This window comes from Triticum urartu, chromosome 6A, assembly GCF_056163025.1.
Source record: "Triticum urartu cultivar PI428250 chromosome 6A, HENAU_Tu73, whole genome shotgun sequence".
Classification (NCBI taxonomy): Eukaryota; Viridiplantae; Streptophyta; class Magnoliopsida; order Poales; family Poaceae; genus Triticum; species Triticum urartu.
In genome coordinates, this window is record NC_141878.1 from 141,823,363 (window position 1) to 141,847,918 (window position 24,556).

The window sequence follows — 24,556 nt, forward strand, 5'->3', positions numbered from 1 at the left end:
CTAATCTTCATTACATGAACATTCCTCCTAAGAATTGCATCAACTTCATGAGGTTATTCTATGTAGCTCATGCTGTTGTCAATCATATTGAAACTAAACAGGTGGTTCACAATAAGTACCCAATACATGACATTTCCAACAATGGTTCCAGGACAGAATTCTACATATGACAAATAAGGATGAACACACACAACACATTGCCACTCAGCAGTAGCATAAGAAAAGGTGTACACCTTGGTTGGATTTCTTCCTGCGCTAATCCAAATGATTTTGATAGGACAATTATTGCATCCACCATTGTGATCATGTTGGCAGCACACAATATACTAGCCTGGCTATTCATTTCATTCTTTGGTTCTTGTGTCAATGTTGTTTCTCCATTCATAGGATTCCAGACAGCTAGAATCCTACCTTGTGTGCACAACAATAGTACCTTCCCATGACGAACATCAACTATTCGCAGATTATTTAAGAAAGGATCGTCAGTTTCACTTTGCAAATGTTCCTCAAACACTTGAGCTCTAATCATATCAGGATGTTCACCAACAGGAAGGAATATAAAAATTCCATCTATTCTTGTGAAAACTCCTAGGAAAGGAGGACTCTTCTGATTATCAATCAACAGTCTCCTAAAGGAATTCGTTAGAATCAGCCTATTCCACTTTTTGCACACACTTATAGCTCTAGCCAGACTATTTGGGTGTGCTGGCAATCGTGCTAAAATAATTTGTTTAATCTCATTAGGTAGTACTGACAGGTCACCTGTTTCTTCATCGTTTTGATCTTCCATCCTGAAACAATGTACTTATTTTAAATCTAACTAAAATTACCAATTGCACTTATTAACTGCAATTTTTAACTTGATCATTGTGAGATGTTGAAAGAATGAACCATTATAGAAAGAAAATCTATTTAAGTACACCATCAATCATAGTATCAGAGTAGGACCTAAGACATGTAAATACATAATTTTACTCCCAAAAAATTTATACACAATATAAACAAGTTAAAATATTAATAGTCAAGCTGGTGTTCAAGTAACAGTTCTACCAAAAGATTCAGGTAAATCACCACATGTATCAGTCATTATTTCAAGTTTAAGTAGTACATAACTAGTAGGTTCTCTTTATTATTTTCAAAAATCGGATAGTCACAAAAGTAAGGAAAGTGATGACCAGAGGACAGACCTATAATTTCCAAAGATGTCACCCCGCGGTAAGGGAACATACCGTCGATTTCAGAGAAAAATAGGAAGCTTGGAGTTGCTTCTCCGCGGTAAGGATAGCAGCCTGGACGAGCTTCTCACTACTAATGATACGGCCTAGAGATTCTTCTTGAAAGTTGTTGCATTATCTTCACTGCTCCTCTTCTCCTTGTGCCGTCTAGTCTCTGCTCATGTTTCCTGTAGCTGTGTGGTTCAACGCTTACTAGACGGCGAGAGGTAGAGGACACACTATAGGAAAGGTCTCTGTGCACCACTCCACGTACATAGATATATGACCTACTAAAATATGTTTTTACTATGGCTGGGCTGAGGTGACATGCCTGCTGGCAGTCAGGGCCTAACATGAGCCCTTGCAGTCACCTTTTATTATACATCCAACGACAATTTTTTATCCAGGATTAAAAGTTATAACATATTTTACTTCTTTCAATTTCATGTTTCAATCTTTTCAATACAATATTTCAGTCATATCAATCCTTTTGCTAAAATAATTATCTTATTTCACTTATTTCAATATCATTTTTAACACATTCCACTAATTTAACTTGTTTCACTAATTTTACTAGGTGAATTCAACAATTGTTTTCATCTTATTTATATAATTGCACTCGCTGTCAATAACACATTTCACTCCGTTCCAAAAATCTTAACTAGTTTCATTATTAAATTTCTTATTTCAGTTGTTTCAATAACAATTTGCACTTGCTTCAAAAGTTCCAAAGAGTGAATTATGTTATTTTTTAGGCTAGTGTAACTAGTTAATAATTTCAATAATTAACTTCACTTATAAATCTTATTTCACTAAACTAAGAATAAAGTTTCACTAGTTTCAGTCACATTCTTGAAACTAGTTAATAGTTTACCTTTCTACTACCGCAAAAAAATCAAACAAAGAGCTCTGAAATGAGCTAAAGCTACTGCACCAACCCCGTCGTTTTGATTATCAAAAACAACGTTCATTGCTTCTTTGGTTTTCTAGAGTTTAGCCGCCGCACTTTCCGCTAGAAGTCGTCTGTCTATATGCGCGGCATCGTCAAGGCACTGAGACGCTGCGTTAGCACCGACCACGGTGGATGGCCATAAGAACTCATTCGAGCAAATAATAGGCCGCCACGGTCGGCTAACCTATACCAGCATACGGCGATGAGACCTTTTCCAGGCTGGATGACATGATCAATGACCATTACATCGGTTTGCTAAGCAATAGGCAAGACGAAGCAGGTTGACAGGAGGGGAGTCGTCGTGCGGTTGGCCCCATTTGTGCGTGCTCCTACTTAGTCGTTTAGCCGGAGTGTTGGTGCGTTAAATGAGAGAGGGAAGGTGGTTTGGTTAACTGTGAGAGGGAAGGTGCATTAAATTCAAGAGGGGATTTCCAACACACTAACTGCTTACCATTATATGCAGGTGAAATCAACGGTGAGGTTGAAACCAACGATGAAATTGTTTCACGCATAGACTATCACGCCCACCTCGAAAACTTTAGCAGGCCTTGTCGTTATTCAGATACGGCCCTCATGTTAGCGATGTCTGCAAGAGTTGCTCATGTAAGCATAATTCACAGTTCGCATCACAACAACATTGTAGTGGTTGATTCGAGTACTAGTCGGTGAAGCCCATTAATAAGGTTAATCCTAGCAAGAGGAAGGATGTACACAAGATCCCTTTGTTCATATTTTATTTGTACTATTATTGTGATGTTTATCATCTCATGTATAATAATTCAATAACAGAATTGTTTCCCATAGGATTAACGTTTTAATAAGGATTGAAGTATTGCAATCATTTTATGCAACTTATTGTTTATTATTACTCAGATATAAGACTTTCATCGGGGAGCGCTCAATAATGAATTTTCCTCGTTAAACGCAATGGACAAAATGATTGGCAGCTCAAAATCATGCTTCTGATATGATACTTACACAAAACATATATACTAACATGTCAGCTCTACCTCTATTTCAATAAAATTAAGTCTGGATCAGCCCTTTTCCCTAAAACGTGCTTATTTCCTGTTAAAAAATTTCATTTATTACTCCTAACAAGTGTGGCACACACTTATCATTTTAATTTAATTATATCTAACATGGGTGTATAGTTGTATCTTCCCAATCTAACATGTTGAACGAATTTGACATGTCATTAACGATATCAAATGTCACTAATGAGCTAACATTTAAGTTAACATGACATTTAAAAGATATGTACAAGCACTTTTAAGTTCTAATGGAAGATAGTGATACATAAGTAGTAGGTAAAATGGTAAAAGTACCAAATTACCATTTTAATAAGAGTACATAATGAAAATTATCATATGTAATCTAATCTCAATAACTTCTATATTGAAGTAAGTAGGAACTATATGAGACACAATGTCTTCATTCATAAAATCATATTATATATTATATGTGATGAGTGTTTTTCAATTGTTTTCTTATCACTTCCGGACTGGGAACCGTAAAGATCGATTGTATTCAATGGATGTAGTAGCTAATCATTGAAATTGGCATTTTATAACATAAGCAAACTAATGTTCCATCAATCTACATTGCATTCAGTTCTAGCTATATCAATTAATGGCATTCATTGCTATTGTTTTTTTAATTTCACTAACACAAGTACTTACTTCAATATAGTATCAAAATAATGCTAAATTCCTTCATAATAACATAAATATTTATATATAAGTATTATTTTCCTTTTACAAATATAAAGGACGTACTAAAATGTATCATCTGACTTATAATATCTAACATAATTATTTTCAACACCTTCACAAATAAAGAATTATTTAAATATAAAATTTCATATGAAAGTATTAGATATCATAGTTCATATTACTACATCGTTTATCTTCGATATATAATACCAATCGTTTATCTTCGATATATAATAGCAATGAATTTGACCTAATAGAAACGATTTCAAATACAAATTGCACCTAATAGTAACAAATTGAAATACCATTGCAGAGCTAAAATGTACCTAATGATAAATTTTTTATATCTTATCTGATTTTTCTTTTTATATTTTGACGGAATGATGGAGTTTTATACAGCCATGTTTTCTAATGGTAGAAATTGTAGTGCGGCAAACATAGTGAAATTAACGATAAGAACACTTGATTGAAATATGAAATTAGTTACGTATAAGATTTCAATTATAATCATTAATGAAATTAATCATATGCAATTTAATTTCATCACCTGGCACAGAAGGTTGGTGGGACGTAATATAAAGCTACTACTGTGGATTCAATAAGTGATGCTACAGTTATAAGCCAACCTGCCAACTTATTGCTCATTTATTGCAAACCAACGGCTGGCTAGGTGCTGTCTGCCTATATTATACACAACACACATTCACCCAAGTCACCAGCACATGCACGCACTCAATCTCCAAGCACTGCTCCTCCTTAGAACCACATCTTGATATCTCAAGAATGAATCTAGCTGTGGAGAACCAGGTGAGTTCTTATTTCTTTCAAAACTACTTATTAACATTTGGTTTGTATAACTGCATGCTGTAAATGTGTTACTGCCATTTTCTGTCTAGGGTGCCGGTTTAGTTGTATATGAAGATGTTCTGTACATAACCAAACCATGTGATAGCTGGAAGGGGATTGCCAAGCAAACTCTCCGACGATGCATCCATGGATACAGTCCTGCCCGCAGGGTTGCATGGGGTATCGAGCATGGGGGTAGGCGTTTCCTCGGCTGTCCTCTAGATGTAAGAAGTACAAACTCAAACCTATATTACATGTGTGATTCTTTTATTTGTATTTACTTTTCCAAAAATGGAATTATTTTTAGGGAGATGAATGTGCATGGACATGTTGGGTTGATCCTAAGAATGCATCTCCAATGAAGAACTACCTGGCTAGCCTTCATCTTGACATGGAAAATACAATGGTCAAACTAGAAGATGCCAATGAAGAGAAAAGTAACCGAGAGAACTTTTTCCTTGTAAAGAATAAGCTGCTGAATGATCGATTGCTGTCCATTACTGCTGAGTCAAAGAAGAAAGACTACGTAATACTATTGTTGATTTCATGTCTTGTGATAATCATTAGTGTTTACTATCAGTGAACCTCTTTTATAGCTCATTGTACTATTATTCAGCACCAGATTTCATGCTTCTATGTACTCGCTTCAGTATCAATACATTTCAGTATTTCATATAATGAAAAAACAAATTATATATCATTGTGCTACTAAAGTTTTTCTTCCATATTATCTTAACTTGGTTGGATTTGTTTCCTGAGTTTCGGGATGATTTGATTAAAGTCAACTATTTTAAATACAAAAGTTAAGTAACTTCATTGTACAATTCATGTAAGCTGTTTGTACTTAATTTTCACAGCTTATGTAAGTGAAACGTGAAGATTTGATTACGTATCTAAATTGTAGGAATTGAAATTCTATATCGACTATTTGAAGAGCTGCGGTTAAAATACATAATACATTTGAGTAGTCCCGCATACCAATAATGTTAGAGGTTTTAAATTTCAATGAAATGACATACAGCTCAGCCATTTCATTGAACTGAAATATGTAATGGATAAATTATTAAATAAGAAGCAACTTCAATTTTAAACATTAACTAAGAACTAACATATATTGGCCACAACTTTTTAAGTCTACTTAATATAGGATAGAGAATATCTTGTAATTTGAACCCAAAATAAAATGCCAACTATGTTGACACACAAAATGAAATATGAAACACTTCTACCATCTGCAAGTTCCATGTTTCAAAGTTACTCATTGATTCTTCTCCTCTTCATCGATCTTCCATCCGCACCAATCCTACGCAGCTGGAAGTATGTAATTGGCTCTTCATGTACACGATGTACTCTTTCAACTTCAACATCAGACGCAGCGTCGCCTTCATCTAGCTCTGCTTCAAAATGTATATGCTCAACAACAATGTTTTCCCCAACATGCTCCAGCAAATGGTCTTCTTCAACTACTAACAAAGGATGCTGCATAGAAATAACATATTAATCATCCATGAATGGAAGTTTAATGTACTAAAGTGTGCTTACTTCTATTTGTTCCACATGGCTGTCCTTCACGATTTTTGTATGTACTGAACGTCTGCTAGAGTCAGCATCATCTTCACATGAGCTCCCATCCGATATTTTCTATCAAACAGAAGAAAGAGAAATTGAAATAAAAAACCAGAAGAAGATCTCTAACAGCATACCAAATGAAAGTGAAATAGGAAACTTCAAATGTCACTGAACATAACATAACAAGGAACATCTTATAGTAATTACCTTGGAGAAACTAAGATTTTCTTCCATCGGATTTGCATCAATGCTGCCATTGGTGAAGGCTGAGAGAGCCACAACATTGTTCTCTTCCTGGCTCATTGTGGAGTAAGATTTTCATCGGGAGGGGGCATGGACAAGTCTCAGCCTGGCTTTTATACTACTACTTCTAGAGGTAAGTTTCCCACCAAAATGTACCTCCAAAATTTGAAACCAGACAATGGAAATATCCAGGACAACTGTTTTTATAACACTCCTACTTGTTTTTTCACATATAACACCTCCATACAATAAGAAGTTTCACTGTTGGGTCTCTTGTTTCAGTGACATGTAATTTTTAATGTGATATAATACTGGCAAAAGGAATTTACATATGAATGCTAACTAGGTGGCCAATGTGTAAAATTTACATGTCTGCTACCAAATAGTACTAACCATTAAGGCAGTGTAGTGTGTTGTCATATCCATGTCCAATCTATTTCGTAGACCGAGGCAACGACTTCTGTCACAGCACGCGTGGTACTAGGCAACCCATCTCTCCCACTATCTCTGCCCATACCTCAACCTCACAGCCATACAAGAACTCTGTAACCCAGAGCTCTCACTCAATCGCCATTGATGTTCTTCTTCTACCTCTTGACTGCATCAGCTAAAGAGTGATACTTCTCTTCCAGTCTCAATCCAAAGATCCCGGCGCTTATGATGGCAACTAGAGTTGTACTGATCTGAAGAAACACAAGATTCTTTAACAAAAAGAGGTTAGTAAGGATTCTGTTTCAGTTAGTTCAATCTCTTAAATTTTCTTTCTGTTGAACAAACATATTTCTGCTCCGTTCGAGCAGAACTTACTATTTTTTTCCAATCTGCTACATACCTCTATGTTTATTTGGACCATCAAATCGGAAGTGTTGAATGCCTGCAAGATAGCTTAGTTTTTTTTTCTACACTGAAATATGTTAAGTTAATGATATAGTATTTCAATTCCTGTTACAATGGTTTGCTGGAATATGGTAAACATGTATATCACCTTTCACTTTTTATTCACTGGAAAACACATTACAATAATAGAAATGTATATCATGAATAAGTATTGTATAACATATTTAGTGATATGTACAGAATTTTAGTTCTGCATTGAAATGTGAATATTTAGTGATATATCATTTCACTTGCTACTACAAAGGTTAACTCCAATATTGTTTCATTAATTACAGTTGTAAGTGTAATATTATTGACATGCTCACTAAAAAACAAATGTAAATTTTCATCAAGTGAAAAATAGAAGACATTAATAAACATGTATATCCTGAAGATATATCGTATAACATATTTACTGATATGTACATATATATATATATATATATAGTAAATAACCAGAAAATAGGTTGTGTTCTTACATTCCACAACTAAGCTAACTCATCTAATTTCCTGCATATTGGAATTAGATTTAACACAGAAAGAATGGAATATTTTACTTGACCATTGTCTATCAACTTTATCCATATAATTTTTCATTATACATATTTAAAGAAATGATTGAAACATAGTTCATTTAAAGTGAAAGAAATCTAATTTGTTACCTACTGTAATTTCCTAGGATTTGCTACAACATGTCAGGACATGATCATAGTTCAGAGAGGACGTCCAATGATTCTAAAAATTCAGATGCTTCTGAATGTGATGCAGCAACTCCTAGAAGTTCTTGCAAAAAGGTTGCAACAGTGATAAGCAAGTTTGACAATTATAAAAGGAAGCTTGTGAAAGATATGGATTTTGGAGGACTGTTGGACCTTCCATAAATAAACAAGTTAGATAGAAAGTTCACAGTACTGCTACTCTGCAACACTGATCCTGATACTAGAACAATAAGGCTGGAAAAGTTTCGCTGCGAATAACTGATGATGATGTACACAGAATTCTAAGAATACCTAAAGGTCCTAAGATATTGAGAGGATTGGACTGCCAATCAGTAGACAAGAAAATAAAATTCTTGTGACTTGCAATGGGATCTGTTACATACGATCCTGAAGAGATGAACAACTTGAAGGTGGCTGAAACAATAATAAGCAGGGAGTACCCAAATGGTATGGATGCAACACAGGTTGACCAATTCAAGACTTCTTTTGTTTGCTTCATACTGGATTATTTCTTAATAGCTTGTAGCAGTGCAAATCATGGTGCCAAAGATTTCTGGGGTTCACTACTCACACCAAATGAAATACCATCATACAACTTCTGCTCAGCAGCAATTGATGAAATTATGAATGCAGCAAGAAAAGCTCAGTATGAATTTAAAACCAAAAAATCTATCAAATATGTTTCTAGCTGCCCGCTACTCTTGCAGGTGAGTAATTTAATTCAAATAAGTACGATGCATATTCATTTTTTTCTTTCTTCTAGTTTATCATTTGATAATTCAATGAAACTAATTGTTTTGCTTTCATAAAAATACAACAGGCTTTCGTTTTAGACAGCCTCAATCTTGGCTTTCTGAACATACCTGATTATGTAGTGCCTACTATATCTGCGTTTGATTGTGAAAAGATGTCAAAGATGATAGAACTTGTGAGGCAGAAGTCTGATAATGATTATTTTGGATCTAATGAGGTGCAATTATATTTAGTATGCTATAATATAAAATTTATTAGATTTTGTGTAACTAATCAAATTTGTTTTCTATGTTTATCAGGTAAAGTCATTCAGGAACAGGAAACAAAATGTTCGTAACGAAGCTGCTACTAAATACAATTTTGCAACTGTTACAATGAATAAACCTCCATTTATACCTTACCAAGGCACAAGCAAGCCTGCAACAGTACAAACTACTAGTCATGCAAAGCGCCCACTCAATATTTTCCTGGATTCTTATGTACAAGGAACAACACCAAAGAAGGTACATAATTCTAACATTTGGATAGTACATAAATTTTAGAAGAATGAACTTTCAATGCTAACACTTTTTATTTGATCAGCTATCCATTCCTCAAATAATTGATCTTAGATGGCACAGTGCTAGGATCATAAGACATATGAATGAGTTCAAATCAATTGCACAACCAATTTGTAATAACCAAGCATTGTCAACATCAGCAACGGATAATTTATATGCCAAAATAGACAATCTTTTGGAAATCATTTTAAATTATAACCTTGAATTAGCAAAGAGGCTTCATGAGCATGTCCCGGCAGTAGAAGTTCGATCAGAAGGTCCACCAAAGTGCATAAACAGTTTAAAGCATTCTGGAAGTGAATATAGCGGAGCTGATTCAAATAGTGATTGTAAGTAGTTTGCAACAAAATTTAACTTTTTCTACGCATACTATTTACTGATAAGTTTTTTCTATTAATGATTCAGGCACTTCCAAAAAATCGACTCATCCAAAAGCAAAATGTTTCAAATTGCTGGTAATATATATGAACTCATAGTAGTTTATTCTGCAATGATTACGTTATATGTCATGTGTTTTCTATATTGAAATAAGTCCAACAACCATAGTTATCTGGTTGATACTAATTAATTTGCAAATATTTTAGTTTCAGGAGATATGGATGCAACAAGAACACCAACTAATGCACTACAAACACCATGTTCTAATACATATCGAGATTTGAGAATGTACAAACACCAAGGAATGAACTTTCACCAGCAACAGTTGCTAGTAGGATGTCAGAAATAGCTGTTGCATTCCGGTTGTTTCAGCGAGAAGATATCCTTAACTTAAATGCAAGAGCACTTGAAGCAGAGTTCACGGACTCACCGATTGAGAAAATTAAAGTAAGCAACGGTCAATTGGCAAGTAATCATGTGCTTGTCGGTACTACAATGCTTCAAAAATCATCAGCCATGCTAGCTACATTCTCAAATTGGATACTACACAGCAAGCAAGAGGAAAATGAAGTGTAAGTATAGTGCATTTAAAGAATGACATATACAAAATATATACATTTATTAATACAGCTCATACATTAACTATAACAGGTGCTGGATAATAAATTATGAACCAAGGTACATAGAGGTCACAGGGAATGAATTGAAGGATACACTCGTACTATTCAAACCATTTAGCTATGAAGTATTTGATTTATGTATCAGAAGATTGGTTCAACTAGAAATGTTGATTTATGGCACATCAAAGAAGCAAAGGTGTAGGCATATAATGGAGTCCGACTTCGCTGTAAGTTTCCTAAAATTAAACAAGATATAAATATTAACATTAGATTATTAGTAATTATTGTGTGTTTTTTAATATGAATGGAAAATAATGCAATTTGATATAATGAATGCAGATGATGGTTCTAGGAAATGAAAATGTTATGTCCAGCAGATCTATTCTTGATCAATTTAGGAAGATTGCAGTATTCTATGATATATCAGAGTGCAGAACCGTAAGTTTGTTGGCATCAAATAAATATATATGTTTCGAAGTTTCTTATTTTCAGAAATAATATGTAAGGAGCAATCAAATTACGGCGTATTAACTAGGTTATTAATCTTATAGTTCCTGCTCTAGTTAATGTTACATGGTGCTCGTATTTCCTTGACATGATGCTAAAATGTGTACATGTTGCTGACCCAACGTATGTACGATCAAATGAAATTGAACTAAAGAAGATGCATGATTCAAACGTCAAGAAAATTCTATGTGCAATGACAAAAGTAGTGAAAGAGCTTTACTCTGAATGGGAAGTTGATTTCACCACATGGGACACCAATTACTTGAAGCCTATAATTCACGGTGCTAGCAGGTACTATTGCTTAAACTTTGAGAATGCATTCACAAGTAATATTTGTGTATAGGTTTTTCTAATACTGAAATGTTCGACAGCGACGACTCTGGTTTGGTGACGATTATATCCATTCGGGATTTCCATGGAGACACAATTATTGGAGCCCACACACAGGTAATTATCAAAAATAGTGACATCTTCTATCCATATACCTTCTTGAAAATCTGTTGCATCTTACTAAGATTTCATTACATGTTCCTTCTTCTGCAGGAAACAATAATGTCATTCAAGCCTTTGTTGTTGTATGAGTTGATGTCCATTAAAGGAAACCATGGAACAGTTCCTACTTCCTACATAGAAACAATTGATGATTAGGGGAATAGCACCAGAGTTGAATTGAACAATTGGACGTGATATTTAAATATTTTGTATGAGATATTTATGTTATCTACTTTCATGATACTTGAGGACAATTATTATTTGTATTCAAAGTATCATAAAAATTATGGAAAACTTTTCAGATTTCAATTTACTTTGAAAGTAGTTAATCTATCTGCATTATATCACATGTACCTGTACCATAATATGCAGAACGTAACAAATTTCAATTTATTCGAATATCATTTCCTATCCATTTGTAATTTTTCAACCGCTCTATAAAATATTCACAAGTAAACAAATAATTGTAAGTAAAATAATGTACTTCATCTGTTCAAATTACTTCCTGTTATAATAATGCATTACGTACAGTACTAGATTAACGATAAGTAATTGTAATCTCAGACTTGTAGTTATGCTCGTACGGTTTACATAAATGTAATTTCACATTACAAACATTATTAAAATAGCTTAACTTAAAACAAATAATAATCATGAATGCCCCAAATCTTGCACAATGAATGTCAACCCTAAGACGTAAATTATTATAAGTGATAATTGAAATTGATTTTTAGTTTCATTTGACTATAAAAGAAAGTAATAACTGCAATTGAAAAGAAGTCAATAATATTGAAATATGAAACATACAACTATAAGTTACTAATCTATGTTGAAATTAAAAAATAAAGAAACAATGTTTAATTGTTATTAATTATAATACTTGAGAAAAAGACATATCATTAATGATTTCGTTTTAAACAATTAACGAAGAAATAATTAGTATTTGTTATTGTGAAATATATAGTAAGAATGCATAATACATATTCCTCGCAACACGGATTGTACATTAACAAACTAGTAAGACATTGTACATCAATGTAACAATTGATCAATGCACTCGATAATGGTTTGATAATTAAAGTAAAGTGGACTATATCGTACTTACTCATTTACTAAAGTAAAATTAATTACCAAACTTTCAAACAATATAGGACAGCAACATAAAAATCAGGTTAATATAGATATGTACAATGTTTGAAACTTTCCATTAATGAGAGATTTCTCTTACAAAACATTTGTATAAGAGATGTCGAATTGCAATGGTTTTACTGTAAAAGGTAAACTAACCTGGTAAGTAATTAAAAGTTAAAAACTTACCAAAAATGCTATACAATTCTATCAAACCATGTTTCAATTGATTACGAATTTCTGACAAGTAATTACAAAATATGTCCACTTTAATAATAAAAATTATGAACAGGAAAACTATGTAATGAATATAATAATATGCATTAATGCAAATTATCTTCTCATTATATTTGATATCCAGAATTTCAATGGATAGAAATGAATGTTGAAAATAAGACATCGAAATCAAATTACGGAATTTATATGGCAAACCTACTTTATAAATAAATACTAACGTTAATAAGATGGAACTTAGCTCACCGATTAATACACAGCAGTTGCCAATCATTACACACTTCATTAGTCATTTCATTGAAACCACATAAAGCAAACAAATAACATTAAGGTAAATATAGTTCAGGACAATTTTTTATCGTGTGGATTGGTGATCGACATTTGCTGCAAAACCTTGACTGGACAACCCCTAACACACCACCAGGTTGTTTGCTCTTCGGGTCAGGTTTTTTCCCACGTTTCTTCTTCTTCTTGATGTTTGCTTCCATGCTAGACATGTACCTTTTATTTGATGGTCTACCGTTCTTCTTCATTATAGCAGGTGCAAGAATTGAAGATACCAGAATAGAGAGATTTCTTGCGGTATCAACTATTTGAATACATGAATCACCAACTTCGTCGTCTTCCTGTTGAATACCAGACTGTGTACTTACTTCATGTTCAGGGATTGATCCATATCCGACCTGGCATGTAGTTGTCTTTGAAAGTTTGTGCTCATGTAATTCCTTCTTGCAGCGAGTAAAATTAGACTTTGCTATTGCAAAAGCATCTGGATCAGTTTCAGCTTCATTCACTATATCTATTACAGCAAAATATAATAGCTTGTGCCTAAATGATCTAGATTCCTCGTTCGTGTCACAGATATACTTTTCCAACTTATTGTTGAAAGTAGATGACCTGGCTTGCTTTGTCCACCGCTTCATTATATGACAATCGAGGATTTTGCAGACACCTCTGTTCACAAAAATCTGCGACAAATAACAACAAGAGCGAAAATTAGTTGCTTGCCAATACAACATCAAGTTTAATACTTGAAATATATATGATTCATACCGCTAGGACGTGGCTACAAAGAACACCAAAATGTTCGTAAAGTCCACATTCACAAGTGTAATATCCAATAGACTCGTCTACTTTGATTTTGTATATAACTTTCGACCACGATTCCCTAGACTCGGCCTAGACGTGCTTGACAACAAAAGTATGTTCCTCCAAGCTAGGAAGCACAAGGTATTATGTTGACTTAATGAGCTCCTTCTTGAATAGATTATAAACCTTCGCAGTATAGATAACTGAAGCATGCTTCTCCATTGGATATCCAAAATGGACCTTAATTATTTTCTGCATTTTATTACAGAAAGTTAGATTTCTAGATAAATGAACAAACAATAAATGTAGTAGCAAGATAACATTTTAAATGGTACAAAATTGTTGTTTTCAGAAATTTTACCCGTTTGTTCTTCCTTTCAGCATCTGCATCACAACTCTCACGATCGTCTATAAGCTTAGTGTATTGTGTAATGAATGCATTTATTGAAGAATTGCATATAGTATGTATCTTCAGCATAAAGTTTGCACACTCACTACGTTGAGTGCTACACATTCTGGCACAGAAAACTTTGCTAAAATATGGTTTCGCCCATTTGTGCCTACACTCGTAGGCTCTAGTCATGAAAGGATGTTCCTGCAAACCATATTTGACGGTAACGAAATCCCACGCATCTTCAAACTCTTCTACAGTCAGCCTGTGGTTCACTAACTTATGGAAATCATCGGCAAAAGTTTTGTGCTTGCTATACACAGCACCAAGAAGTTCATGAGCCCTCTTCAGGACGTGCCATTTGCACCATCTATGTTCTGCATGAGGAAACTCTTTCTTGACTGCGTTTCCAATTGCTCTAGCCTAATCTGAAATTAAGAAATGATGTAAAAGAATGGATTAATAATATATATTGTATATATGAAGATATGGAATAAAGTATGTTTCATTACTATTCTTATATCTGAAAAGTACTGAAAATAAATTTTTGGATGAAAGTAACAAACTAAACATAAGGTAAACAAGCAACACATAAAGGTCTTTTCAAAGTATTCTATACCTGTAAGAATAGTAACTCGGTGTTTTCCTCCCATCATAGCAACAAATTGCTTAAAAGCCCAACAGAAATTCTCTTCCTTCTCATTAGTCAAAAACACTCCAGCGAAAATTACACTTTCAAAGTGGTTACTAACTCCTACAAACATACCAAATGGCATTTTGTAGATGTTTGTTCCATAAGTAGTGTCAAAAGTTATTGCATCTCTAAAGTGATTATATAATGATCTACTCCTTCCAGTAGTCCACATTAGTGACTTAAGCCTGTTGTCATCATCAACCTGTGCACAAAAAGCAAATCTATCGTCCAGTGCTATCATATCACGGAAGTTCTCCAGTGTCTTAGCAATGTCGTCCTGAAGTGTTTCACTAGCAATCTGAGAACATACAGTTCGCAACTTCCTCTTACAGAATGGTACTTTCTTTGTTGAGCCATAGAAACCTGCTACTATAGAATTAACCCTCGTTAGTGAAACATTATTCTCCCGAAGATTCTTTATTAAATCTCTTATTGGCTTGTCAATATGTTGATGTGAATGCAGGTGCTTCTTCTCGCTACAAGATTCTACAAGGGAATGATTGTGTTCCTCCCTAAAAACTTTGACATACCATTCTGAATTTTCATTAAGATGTACCCTGAGTGTTGCTTTGCAATCACATCTAGTAGTTGCATATTTAGTATTCTTGGTGATTCCCTGCACAATAAATGGCTCGATAAGATTAAATATCATTAAGCCTAGTAAGAAGTTTAGTAACTGGATTAACATTCCTAATGTTTACTAGGGACATAGAAAGCTGCAGTAGTTCATAATTTACTTACCGCTCGTTGGCAAATTAATTCCTGCATTGTCTGTACGCCATTGCAATTAATATAATTATCACCATTCCGAATACTGAAACCAAGCACCCAAGAATATGTATTGTAGAAGTCATATGCTTCTGCCTTTGATGAAAACTTCATACCAACAATCGTCTTTAACATTTGAACAGATGTGTCTTCACAAAAACTTCTAATCCCGTGTTCCACAGCTCCAACTTGTCCTCCTCTATCCAAAACAAATAAACATCTTTATATCAAACTGCTATTATCTATTCAGTATAAAACAAATTTTAGAAAGGTCGTTCTTACTCAAGGTATCGTTCATTAGAATCAGACTCCTCATTCTGAACATTGTATGCAGAAAATAAGTACTGCTCATCAAGATTTTCAGGGGCAGAAATCATATCAGCAATCGCAAACTTTTCTTTCATACATTCAAGACTGGACTGAACTTCATTTGACTCATCGACATAATCATAAGTGTCAACCCTGTTTAAAATAATGATTACAAGTACATGAACATACATAGATTTATGTAAACTACATGTGAGGATTGTGATAATGGAATTTCTGCACTTTACCTTAAGTTAGGTCTCGAAAGTACATCAGTGTCTTCTGAACAATATGGTCTATCAGAAAAGCACGAACTTTCTTCGGGTATTGAGTTCATAGTGTTTCTAAAAAAATTAATGAATTTGTTACTATATTAGCACAATTAGGATAATAAATTGAAAAGTCAGGGGCGAACATATTAATAATATATACATTAACATATAAATTATGTAAACTTACTCTTGATTGAAATTTGACATGGGCTGCTCAACCATGTTTAGTAGTTCCATAAAACTGCCTGGGATGCTGTCCCTCTCACTATCCATATTAGCCTACAACCGCAAATGATTTCAAAGAAGCGAAATTAATATTACAACTATGTAATCAAATAATATAAATTAATGACAGAAACGTATATGATTAAAAAAATTGAAGCACACTATACAGCATGGGATCAATTTTTAACACAACAGAACAAAATCCTAATCCTACAAGGAACTACTGGAACTGCGTTCTGGACCCACCTTATTTGCTTTCCTCAGCGGCGAAAATATTGATGTCCCGCTAAGATCTTGGATAAATGATGGACAGAGAGATCCCAGTCAGTACCTTCAACTCATCCCGGCCTAAAATCAGATCTTATATGTCCTACAGCTGCTTCGTGGCTTCAAATCTGATTAGAAAACTGACACATAAGATTTGCAATCGATTACTAAGGAAGATATTATAAGGTACAACTTGAGGAGAAACAATGGCGATGGACAGTGAGAGAACTTGACTCACCAATATACTCATAACCAGAGGGAAGAACTTCCGTAGAAACAATGGCGATGGAGAGATAGAGATAGAATGTAAATGGGGGAAACAGAGCATACTGGTGTGTGGAGGAGAACGATAGAAAGATAAAATATCCACAGTGGGTGGGCTCCATTACACAGTATTTTATACTACCTGTCAGAATGGACAGAGGTATTCCCATTGTATAAATGTTCCTGTGCGATTACTAATTTATACGGAAGCTGATGACGTAGATTTTGAGAAAAATGAGGAACGGTGGATGTAATAGCGGTACCTACCGGCACCGGTAGAATAACTTAGTCGCCAGCCAGCCAGCACCCAAAACCATTCCAGATTTGAAGCGCCTGATGGCGCGTTCCTCGACCCAGCCCAACCAAGCATGACCGTCTGCCCTCGTCAACAAGCTAGACTCTCCTCCTCACCCTCCCTTCACTCCCCGGCTGCTGACCTCCTGATCATGTTCTCTCCCGCGCGCGTGAACTATATAAGCACTCGTCGAGCATGGGGAAGAACGAACGTGTATACAGCACAGAGCACAGGGCACAGATGGCAAGTGTTGTCCGGCTGCTGGCCGGCAGCAGCCTCGTACCGCCGGCCAAGTCGCGATTGCGTGGCCGGAGTGCGTTGTGCTGCCGGGCGAGCCTGCGCGGCGTCGGAAGCAACAGCACCAGCACCACCACATCCGACCAGCGGCAGCTGGTGAGCAGCATCGACGAGCTTACGCTCGGCCGGGTAGACGTAGACCCCATTGCGGGCGCCGATGACCGCGTCGTGATCACAACGGGGGACGACGGCGCCGCGGAGGTCGAGAAGCTCCGCGCGGTCGCAGAGGCGGCGGCGGACCGGGCCCAGATGCACGACATCATCGGCAGGCAGAGGGACAACTGGAACCACCTGCTGCTCCACTCCACCAACTCCCTCGCGCTCGCCGCCTGCGCCATGGCCGCGCTCGCGCCGGCGTCGACGAGCCTGCTCGCGCTCAAGGCGTCCGCGGGGGCGCTCCTGGCATCGGCGGCCGTGACGATGGCGGCGGTCAACAGGATCCAGCCCTCGCAGCTCGCCGAGGAGCAGCGCAACGCTACGTGGCTGTGGCGGCAGCTCGAGCGCGACGTCCGCGCAACGCTCGCGCTCAGCGGCGCGTCGTCGTCGGTGACCAACGGCGACTTCTTTCAGGAGGCCATGGACCGGGTGCTCGCGCTCGACGCCGCTTACCCGCTCCCGCTGCTCCCCGGCATGCTGGAGAAGTTCCCCGACATCGTCGAGCCCACGCGCTGGTGGCCGGAGAAGAACCCGGCTCGTCGGAGCGCGTCGTGCAATACAACCAGACATGGCGCCCGGCGAGTTTCCGTGGCCGGCGACAACGGCTGGACCCTGGAGCTGGAAGAGGAGATGAGAGGCATCGCACGGGTGCTCAAGGCCAAGGACGAGCAGGAGTACCTGTCGTTCGGTAAGGCGGTGCTCACACTGAACAGAGGCCTCGCGGTTGCCGGCCCGGCGCTGGCCGGCACAGCCGTGATCGCCGCAGCGTTCATCGGGTCCGGCGACACCGGGACGTCTTGGGCGTCCGGGGCGGCGGTCCTCTGCGGCGCTCTGGCCGCGGCGGTGAACACGGTGGAGCACGGCGGGCAGGTGGGCATGGTGTTCGAGCTGTGCCGCAACGTCACGGGGCTGTACCGGAAGATACAGGACGACATCGAGGACAACCTCGAGGAAGCCAACCTCAGGCGGAGGGAGAACGGCGAATTGTTTGAGACCAAAGTGGCGCTGCAGCTTGGGCGGAGCCCGTCTGACCTCAGGCAGTTCAAGGGGATGGCCTCGCCGTCGTTCAGGGACGAGGATATCAGGAATTTTGCCGGGGAACTTTTCTAGCTAGGCTTGCCGGGGAACTTTTCTAGCTAGGCAACTACGTAGTCATGATGGTGTAGTGTTGACTTTGTGGAATTGACTGGAATTAAATAGGATGACATAATTATTGGTTGTTTAATTAAATAAACATAAAACGGGACTCAAACTCAAAATAAAGGAAAACTGGACTCTTGGCCGAGAAATTATTTCTCATGTTTATTATCGTTTTTGATATTTTTCATATGTCTGGATTGTCTTTACCTTAGTTGTCTTTTTTGTCCGTATGATGATTCTTCTCAATTTTCTTTGATTTTTTTAGAATGACTTAACTATATTCGAACTCAACAAAATTATAGACACAATTCTTTGGATGATAGATCCAGAAAGTTGCAAAATAATTCCTATAACTGGGAACTACATTGAGATTTTAAGAATCGTCTTCTTTGTGGTGTCAATCTTTGCAACATGAAATACTGTCAAGACTTCGGTAGAAAGACTGTAACCAGATTGGTAGAAAGATGCATGCTAGGGCGATTTTCTTTCCAGTATCCAAATGTGTGGGCTTTTTCTTTTTGGTTTGTCTTGGGTTTTTTTTGTTGAGTTTATTTTTCATTTTATGTTGTGTGAGGTAGTTTTTTTTTCCTGTTTCTTTTTGGCTTAAAATTTTTAATAGTTTTAAATTTATTTTTGTTCCTCTTTTTCTGTTTTTTTTGTTTTTCCTTTTTATAATTTCATTTTTCGCTTTCATTTTGCTTCTTTTTCAAAAAGAGCATAAAACTTATTATAGTAGGTCCATTGATCACCTAGCGACAGCTACAAGTAGGTAACGAGTCGAAGGTGTGTCGTTGCCAACGTCTCTCCCTCATTGGAGCCAGGCAAAACCTTATTATAATAGACAGTCAAAAAATTGTCGTGCTAATACCCCATGGAATCAACGCACAAAAGCAACAACCATCGTCAATTAAGAAAGTCGTAGATCGAGAGGATTAAACATGTGAACAACCAAACAAAGAAGAACAATGACTGGATCCAAACAGATCCAACAAAAATCAGCACCAATGGAATTCCGTGAGATCCGATGAAAACACACCTTCACACGCCCTCCGACAACACTAGATGCACCATCAGGATGGAATCGAATGTGGGAATCATTATTCCTGTTGAGGGACTTCGTCGACACCACACTGTCCCAACAAAGATGCTAAACCTAATAAGAACGGGAGAGGGGTCTCTCCAGCCTACGGGGGCCCAAGGACCTCCAAGGCCCAAATGCCTTTGGAGGCAGGGCGGACATTTGTCGCCACCGACAAGAGAAGGAGGAAACATGATTGCCTGGGGTCTATCCTAGGGGAAGAGGAAATAGAGCGCCTAGCTTTTCCTGGAGCACTAGTTTAGCATTGCGAAAAACTGAAAACACCCATCAAGAGTTGTTTTTTGTTAATCATATAATTCATAAATATTCATAGTGTATTAATAATGTTTTAAGTGTGTGTTTAAAAAGTGACGCATATTTTAAAAATATTTCATCTTGTATTAAAAATGGTCATCATGTATTCTAGAAATGCTCATCATGTATAAAAAAGCTAATCCTATATTAAAAAATATTTGTAGTGTATTCTTAGAAATATTCACTGTGTATTAAGAAATATTCATTGTGTATTAAAACATATTCATCATTTGTTTCTAAATTTTCACTTAAAATTTTTTATCGTGTATTTAAAATATAGTTCATTATACTCAAAAATAGTTCATTATGTATTTTAATTGCTCACCGTGTAGCGTGTATCAAAAAGTTTTACTCGCTATTAGAAAAATGTTTAGTATATTTTAATAAAATGCTCACTATGTATTAAAAATGTCCATGCATTAAAAAAATCGTCATATATTTGAAAAATGTTTCATCTAATTGAAAAAAGTGTTCACACATTTTGTAGGTTCAGATATCTACCATATGGGGGTGAATGGTAGATATGACAAATTATTCGAAAGAAAAGATTTTATGAAGAAAATAGTACGAATAATACTAATTGAAATGATGTTGAACTAAAGAAGAACTAGGACAGACAGCAAATGACGGATAATAGGCTAAAACTACTGAGTCAAAGGCAATAACATATGCTAGACAGAAGAATAACTAAGTTGGAGTACAAGTAAACAAGCCTGACAAACAAATAGATAGTCTTTAGTACAGCAAGACAGAGAACAAAGCTAAGCAGCCTGCATCAGAATAAGATAGTTCTCAGCAAAGTCTTCACAACAATCACAAAGAAAATATACATGAGAAGTTCTTCACAACAGTGAGAAAAATACTGAAAGTAAAGACGGTGAAGAAATAGAACCCATAAGCTCGGACAATGATACTAGTTTTTCTGTTGAAAATAATACCAACAATTACAATGCAGAATTAGCACTATTATATACACAATAAAATATGTCTTTAGATTATATCTATTTAGTATTATAATCGTCAATAGTTAACTTGATCAAACTTTGCAACGTTTGACTTCAGACAAAATTTATAGGCCTTCTTTTGGGAGACAGAGGGAGTAAAAAAAATTGTAGCCGTATAGTGCTCCAAGTTGCATGCGTATATGATACATTGTATGTATGGGCCACAAGAATAAAATTCAATGAGCATGTATATTTAGTGCAGGGTGCCCCATAAGATTGCTAGGGTTTGGTAGAAGTTATCTAGAAATCATAGACTTTAAGAAGTGGTGATCATAAGTGTTCCACCTTGAACAAAATTTTACAAGGTAATCTCACAAGTGGCAACACTTTTATCCAAAAGGGAAAAACTATTGGAGCAAGAGTATGCATGAAAGAGTCTAGAATAAAGGACAAGTGTGCCAAGATAGTACATGTGGCAATTACATCACCCATTAATGGGTGTGCTATGTTTAACAATTTAAATATTCTAAATACTCCTGGATTTGCAGAATATGATGCAATGAATAGGAAATCGAATGGTCATCAACACCTGGATTTGCCACCTCTCAGCCATTGGATATAGTTCATCCAACGATCCATATTCTAGGTTATTCATATAAATATAGGGACTGGTAAAATTAAAATAAGATATTTATTTCTCTCCTCGCGATCCATATTGGACAAGATACAACTCTATGCCGACTTGGTTCTCACACTTCTAAAATTCGGATTTTTCTTTGTCTTAATTTTTTTATTAGAGAATCAAATAAGCATGAGAAAGATTCTTCTAGAAAAAAATGAGACTAGAAGGACAAGGCACGCTTCACTGCCCCTGTTGTGCCATATGAAGTTTTCCTATTTAGGTGTTGGCGCCTAGGGAAACAATGAGTTGTGGTTCCTTTTTTTCATGTTGGGTTTTGGTGGGCCTTTTCTGTCTGGTGGCTCAAGGCGGTCAATGGTGGAGGTGGCTGCAGGAAGGCCATCGCCTCCTTGATGATGCTTGTCTTGTGGGAAATTTGAAAGGAGCGCAACGCAAGAATTTTTCAAAATGTCTCCGCCCCGACCTCCATTGTTATCACAAAATTCAAAGAGAAGGCCCGTCTTTGGTCTTTGGTGGGAGCCAAGCAGCTTAGTAGTGTTATGTCGCGAGAGTAGACCTTTTTTTGCCGCATCGCGGCTTATGTCTAAACCCTTTTATTAATCAATGAAAATGGCATGTCTTTTGCCTTGTTTCAAAAAAAAATTATGCGGTCGGTCCTAATGGACTCACACGGGTGGACGTGTGTGTTGGACGGTGAAAACTTGGCATGGATCATCAAGCAAGAGGAACCATCAAGCAGAAATGGCCTATCCCACTCAACGACTGCCCGGGCCCATGGCTTCACACCACAAAAAAGGCTCACAAAACAGGCAGCTGATGCAGCCTAGTTCACGTTGGGAGGACCGAGACAAAATCGATGTGAGAAACTGAATCGGTGGCCTGAATGCTCCTAGGAGTTTTACCCCTAGTGATTTAGAAGATGATAGAGTGGGGGTTCAATTTTTTAGAATAATAGGAGGGCCGCCCCCCTCCCCCCCAGCAAATTAAACTATTATAGTGGGCAACCCAGACTCAGGCTGGGATTCCCAGGGCGGCGCAGCTGTCTTGTTTGGTTTCCTCCAGCGGTTGCGAGATCTTCATCTTCCACAAACCAGCGGACGTAACTCCGGGGCGCCTGATCTTCTTTGCTGGTTGGGCAGGGGAGCCCAGGAGGTCCAGCGGCGTCACCGGGCTCAGCGGGGTATGCTTGCAGGTGAAACTGCCCGGGCTCCTGGGCGGGGATGATCGCATAGCGTCAGAAGGCTGGATTGACATTACCCCCAGATTCAGCTTGGAGAGAAGTACTTGACTGAAAACGCCTTCAGTGTTTTTGTCAAGCTCAACTACCCCACTGTGATCTGGAAGGGGGTATTCAGGATCAGGGTAACCCTGGTCATGAATTCCTCCATCTTCGCGTGAGCAGCGTCCTTGAGAAGAATCAGCCATCTCCTCAAGAGCCCCATCATCAAGTTCCAAATCTGTTTCAAATCAATCCACATTACATTTCTAAAAATGCAGGAATTTCTATGTTTCCAGATAGCCCATAGCACATCAGCACAAATAACATTTAGAGCAGTGTGTTTCTTATTGGCTATCCAAAATCTAGCAATGGAAAGGTAATCACCCCCAAAGAGCAGGAGAAGAAGTCTGATACAGATTTCCATATTTTCTTAGCAACCACACATTCAAAAAAAGGTGTTGTATAGACTCTTTCTCAGAGTAGTAGACACATTCATGAGATTTTTCAAGGCCTCTTTTAGAGAGGTTGTCTCTGGTCATCAGCTTATTATGAGAAAGAAGCCACAGAAAAACTTGGACTCTAGGGGGATTTTAATAGACCAAACTGAAGGAATGTAAATAGGTTGAACACCTCTAAAGTTAATTATACTATATAAGGACCCAGTTGTGTACTCCCCTTTGGATTCATGTTGCCAAATCAGGGAGTATTCACCTCCAGGATATTTTGTACTAGTAATAATTTGTTCTAGGCAGTACCAACTCTCCATCATAGTTGTAAGTGCATCTAGTGCCACCCCTAGTTGGTTTTGGAGTATTGACGACAAACCTGGTTGAGGGACTAATGTGTTTGTGAGAATTGCAGGATAACACAGGTAGTAGTCCCTCATTGATTCGGTTTACCTACCGGAGATGACCCCTAAAAATGTATGAAGACATTGAAGACAAAGGTGGTATGTGAAGATATTCACATTGAAGACTATGACAAGAGAAGACATCACGTGAAGACTATGGAGCGTGAAGACTTAGTTGTTTCGTTGTTTCCTTTTCTTCTTTGTTGAGTCATAGGAACCACCGTACTGTTAAGTGGGGTCCCAGTGAACAAAGTCAGAGTGACTTAAGTGATGCTTAACCAAAATCCTATGTCTTCGAGCGAAGACAATGAGAACAATACTTATCCAGAGCTGGATAAGTCAGCTTTACTTGTAGCCCAAGTAAAGTTGCCGCGTGTGTTTGAAATCTGACCGTCGGAACACGTGTCAGTTCCTTAGTGACCCAGGGTCATTTCAGACAAATCAGGTCGGGTTGCCTAGTGGCTATAAATAGCCCACCCCCTACACCATAAATTGGTGGCTGCTCAGAGTTAGTGCATGGCTTTTGTCGTTTGAGAGCAA

General features: G+C 37.3%; 3 protein-coding genes across 4 annotated transcripts; 1 reads left to right on the top strand and 2 right to left on the bottom strand.

Moving 5' to 3' along the window:
- Positions 1-5,779: 5,779 nt before the first annotated feature.
- LOC147964496 (uncharacterized) lies at positions 5,780-14,519 on the bottom strand. 2 transcript variants are annotated; one of them, XM_087527092.1, is made up of 6 exons: positions 14,257-14,519; positions 13,860-14,147; positions 6,933-13,774; positions 6,504-6,590; positions 6,270-6,368; positions 5,780-6,206 (listed from the first exon to the last, which is right to left on the bottom strand). In XM_087527092.1, the coding sequence occupies exons 3-6, from the start codon at positions 6,963-6,965 to the stop codon at positions 5,982-5,984; spliced, it is 444 nt and encodes a 147-aa protein (XP_087383218.1). In that variant the 5' UTR covers positions 6,966-13,774; positions 13,860-14,147; positions 14,257-14,519; the 3' UTR covers positions 5,780-5,981. The 2 variants fall into 2 exon arrangements, with proteins under 2 accessions (XP_087383218.1, XP_087383219.1); XM_087527093.1 differs by having other exon boundaries at positions 5,783-6,206; positions 6,504-13,774.
- On the bottom strand, positions 14,257-17,189 carry LOC125527953 (protein FAR1-RELATED SEQUENCE 5). Its single transcript, XM_048692451.2, is given in 9 exon segments — positions 14,257-14,450; positions 14,452-14,714; positions 14,906-15,596; positions 15,722-15,947; positions 16,031-16,210; positions 16,303-16,398; positions 16,514-16,605; positions 16,798-16,958; positions 17,057-17,189. Coding segments are annotated over 7 exon segments (1,656 nt in total). The 5' UTR covers positions 16,600-16,605; positions 16,798-16,958; positions 17,057-17,189; the 3' UTR covers positions 14,257-14,336.
- Positions 17,190-17,379: 190 nt separating this feature from the next.
- LOC147964497 (putative F-box protein At4g22030) lies at positions 17,380-19,069 on the top strand. The gene has a single exon (XM_087527091.1). The coding sequence runs from the start codon at positions 17,573-17,575 to the stop codon at positions 18,938-18,940; it is 1,368 nt and encodes a 455-aa protein (XP_087383217.1). The 5' UTR covers positions 17,380-17,572; the 3' UTR covers positions 18,941-19,069.
- The last annotated feature ends 5,487 nt before the right edge of the window (positions 19,070-24,556 follow it).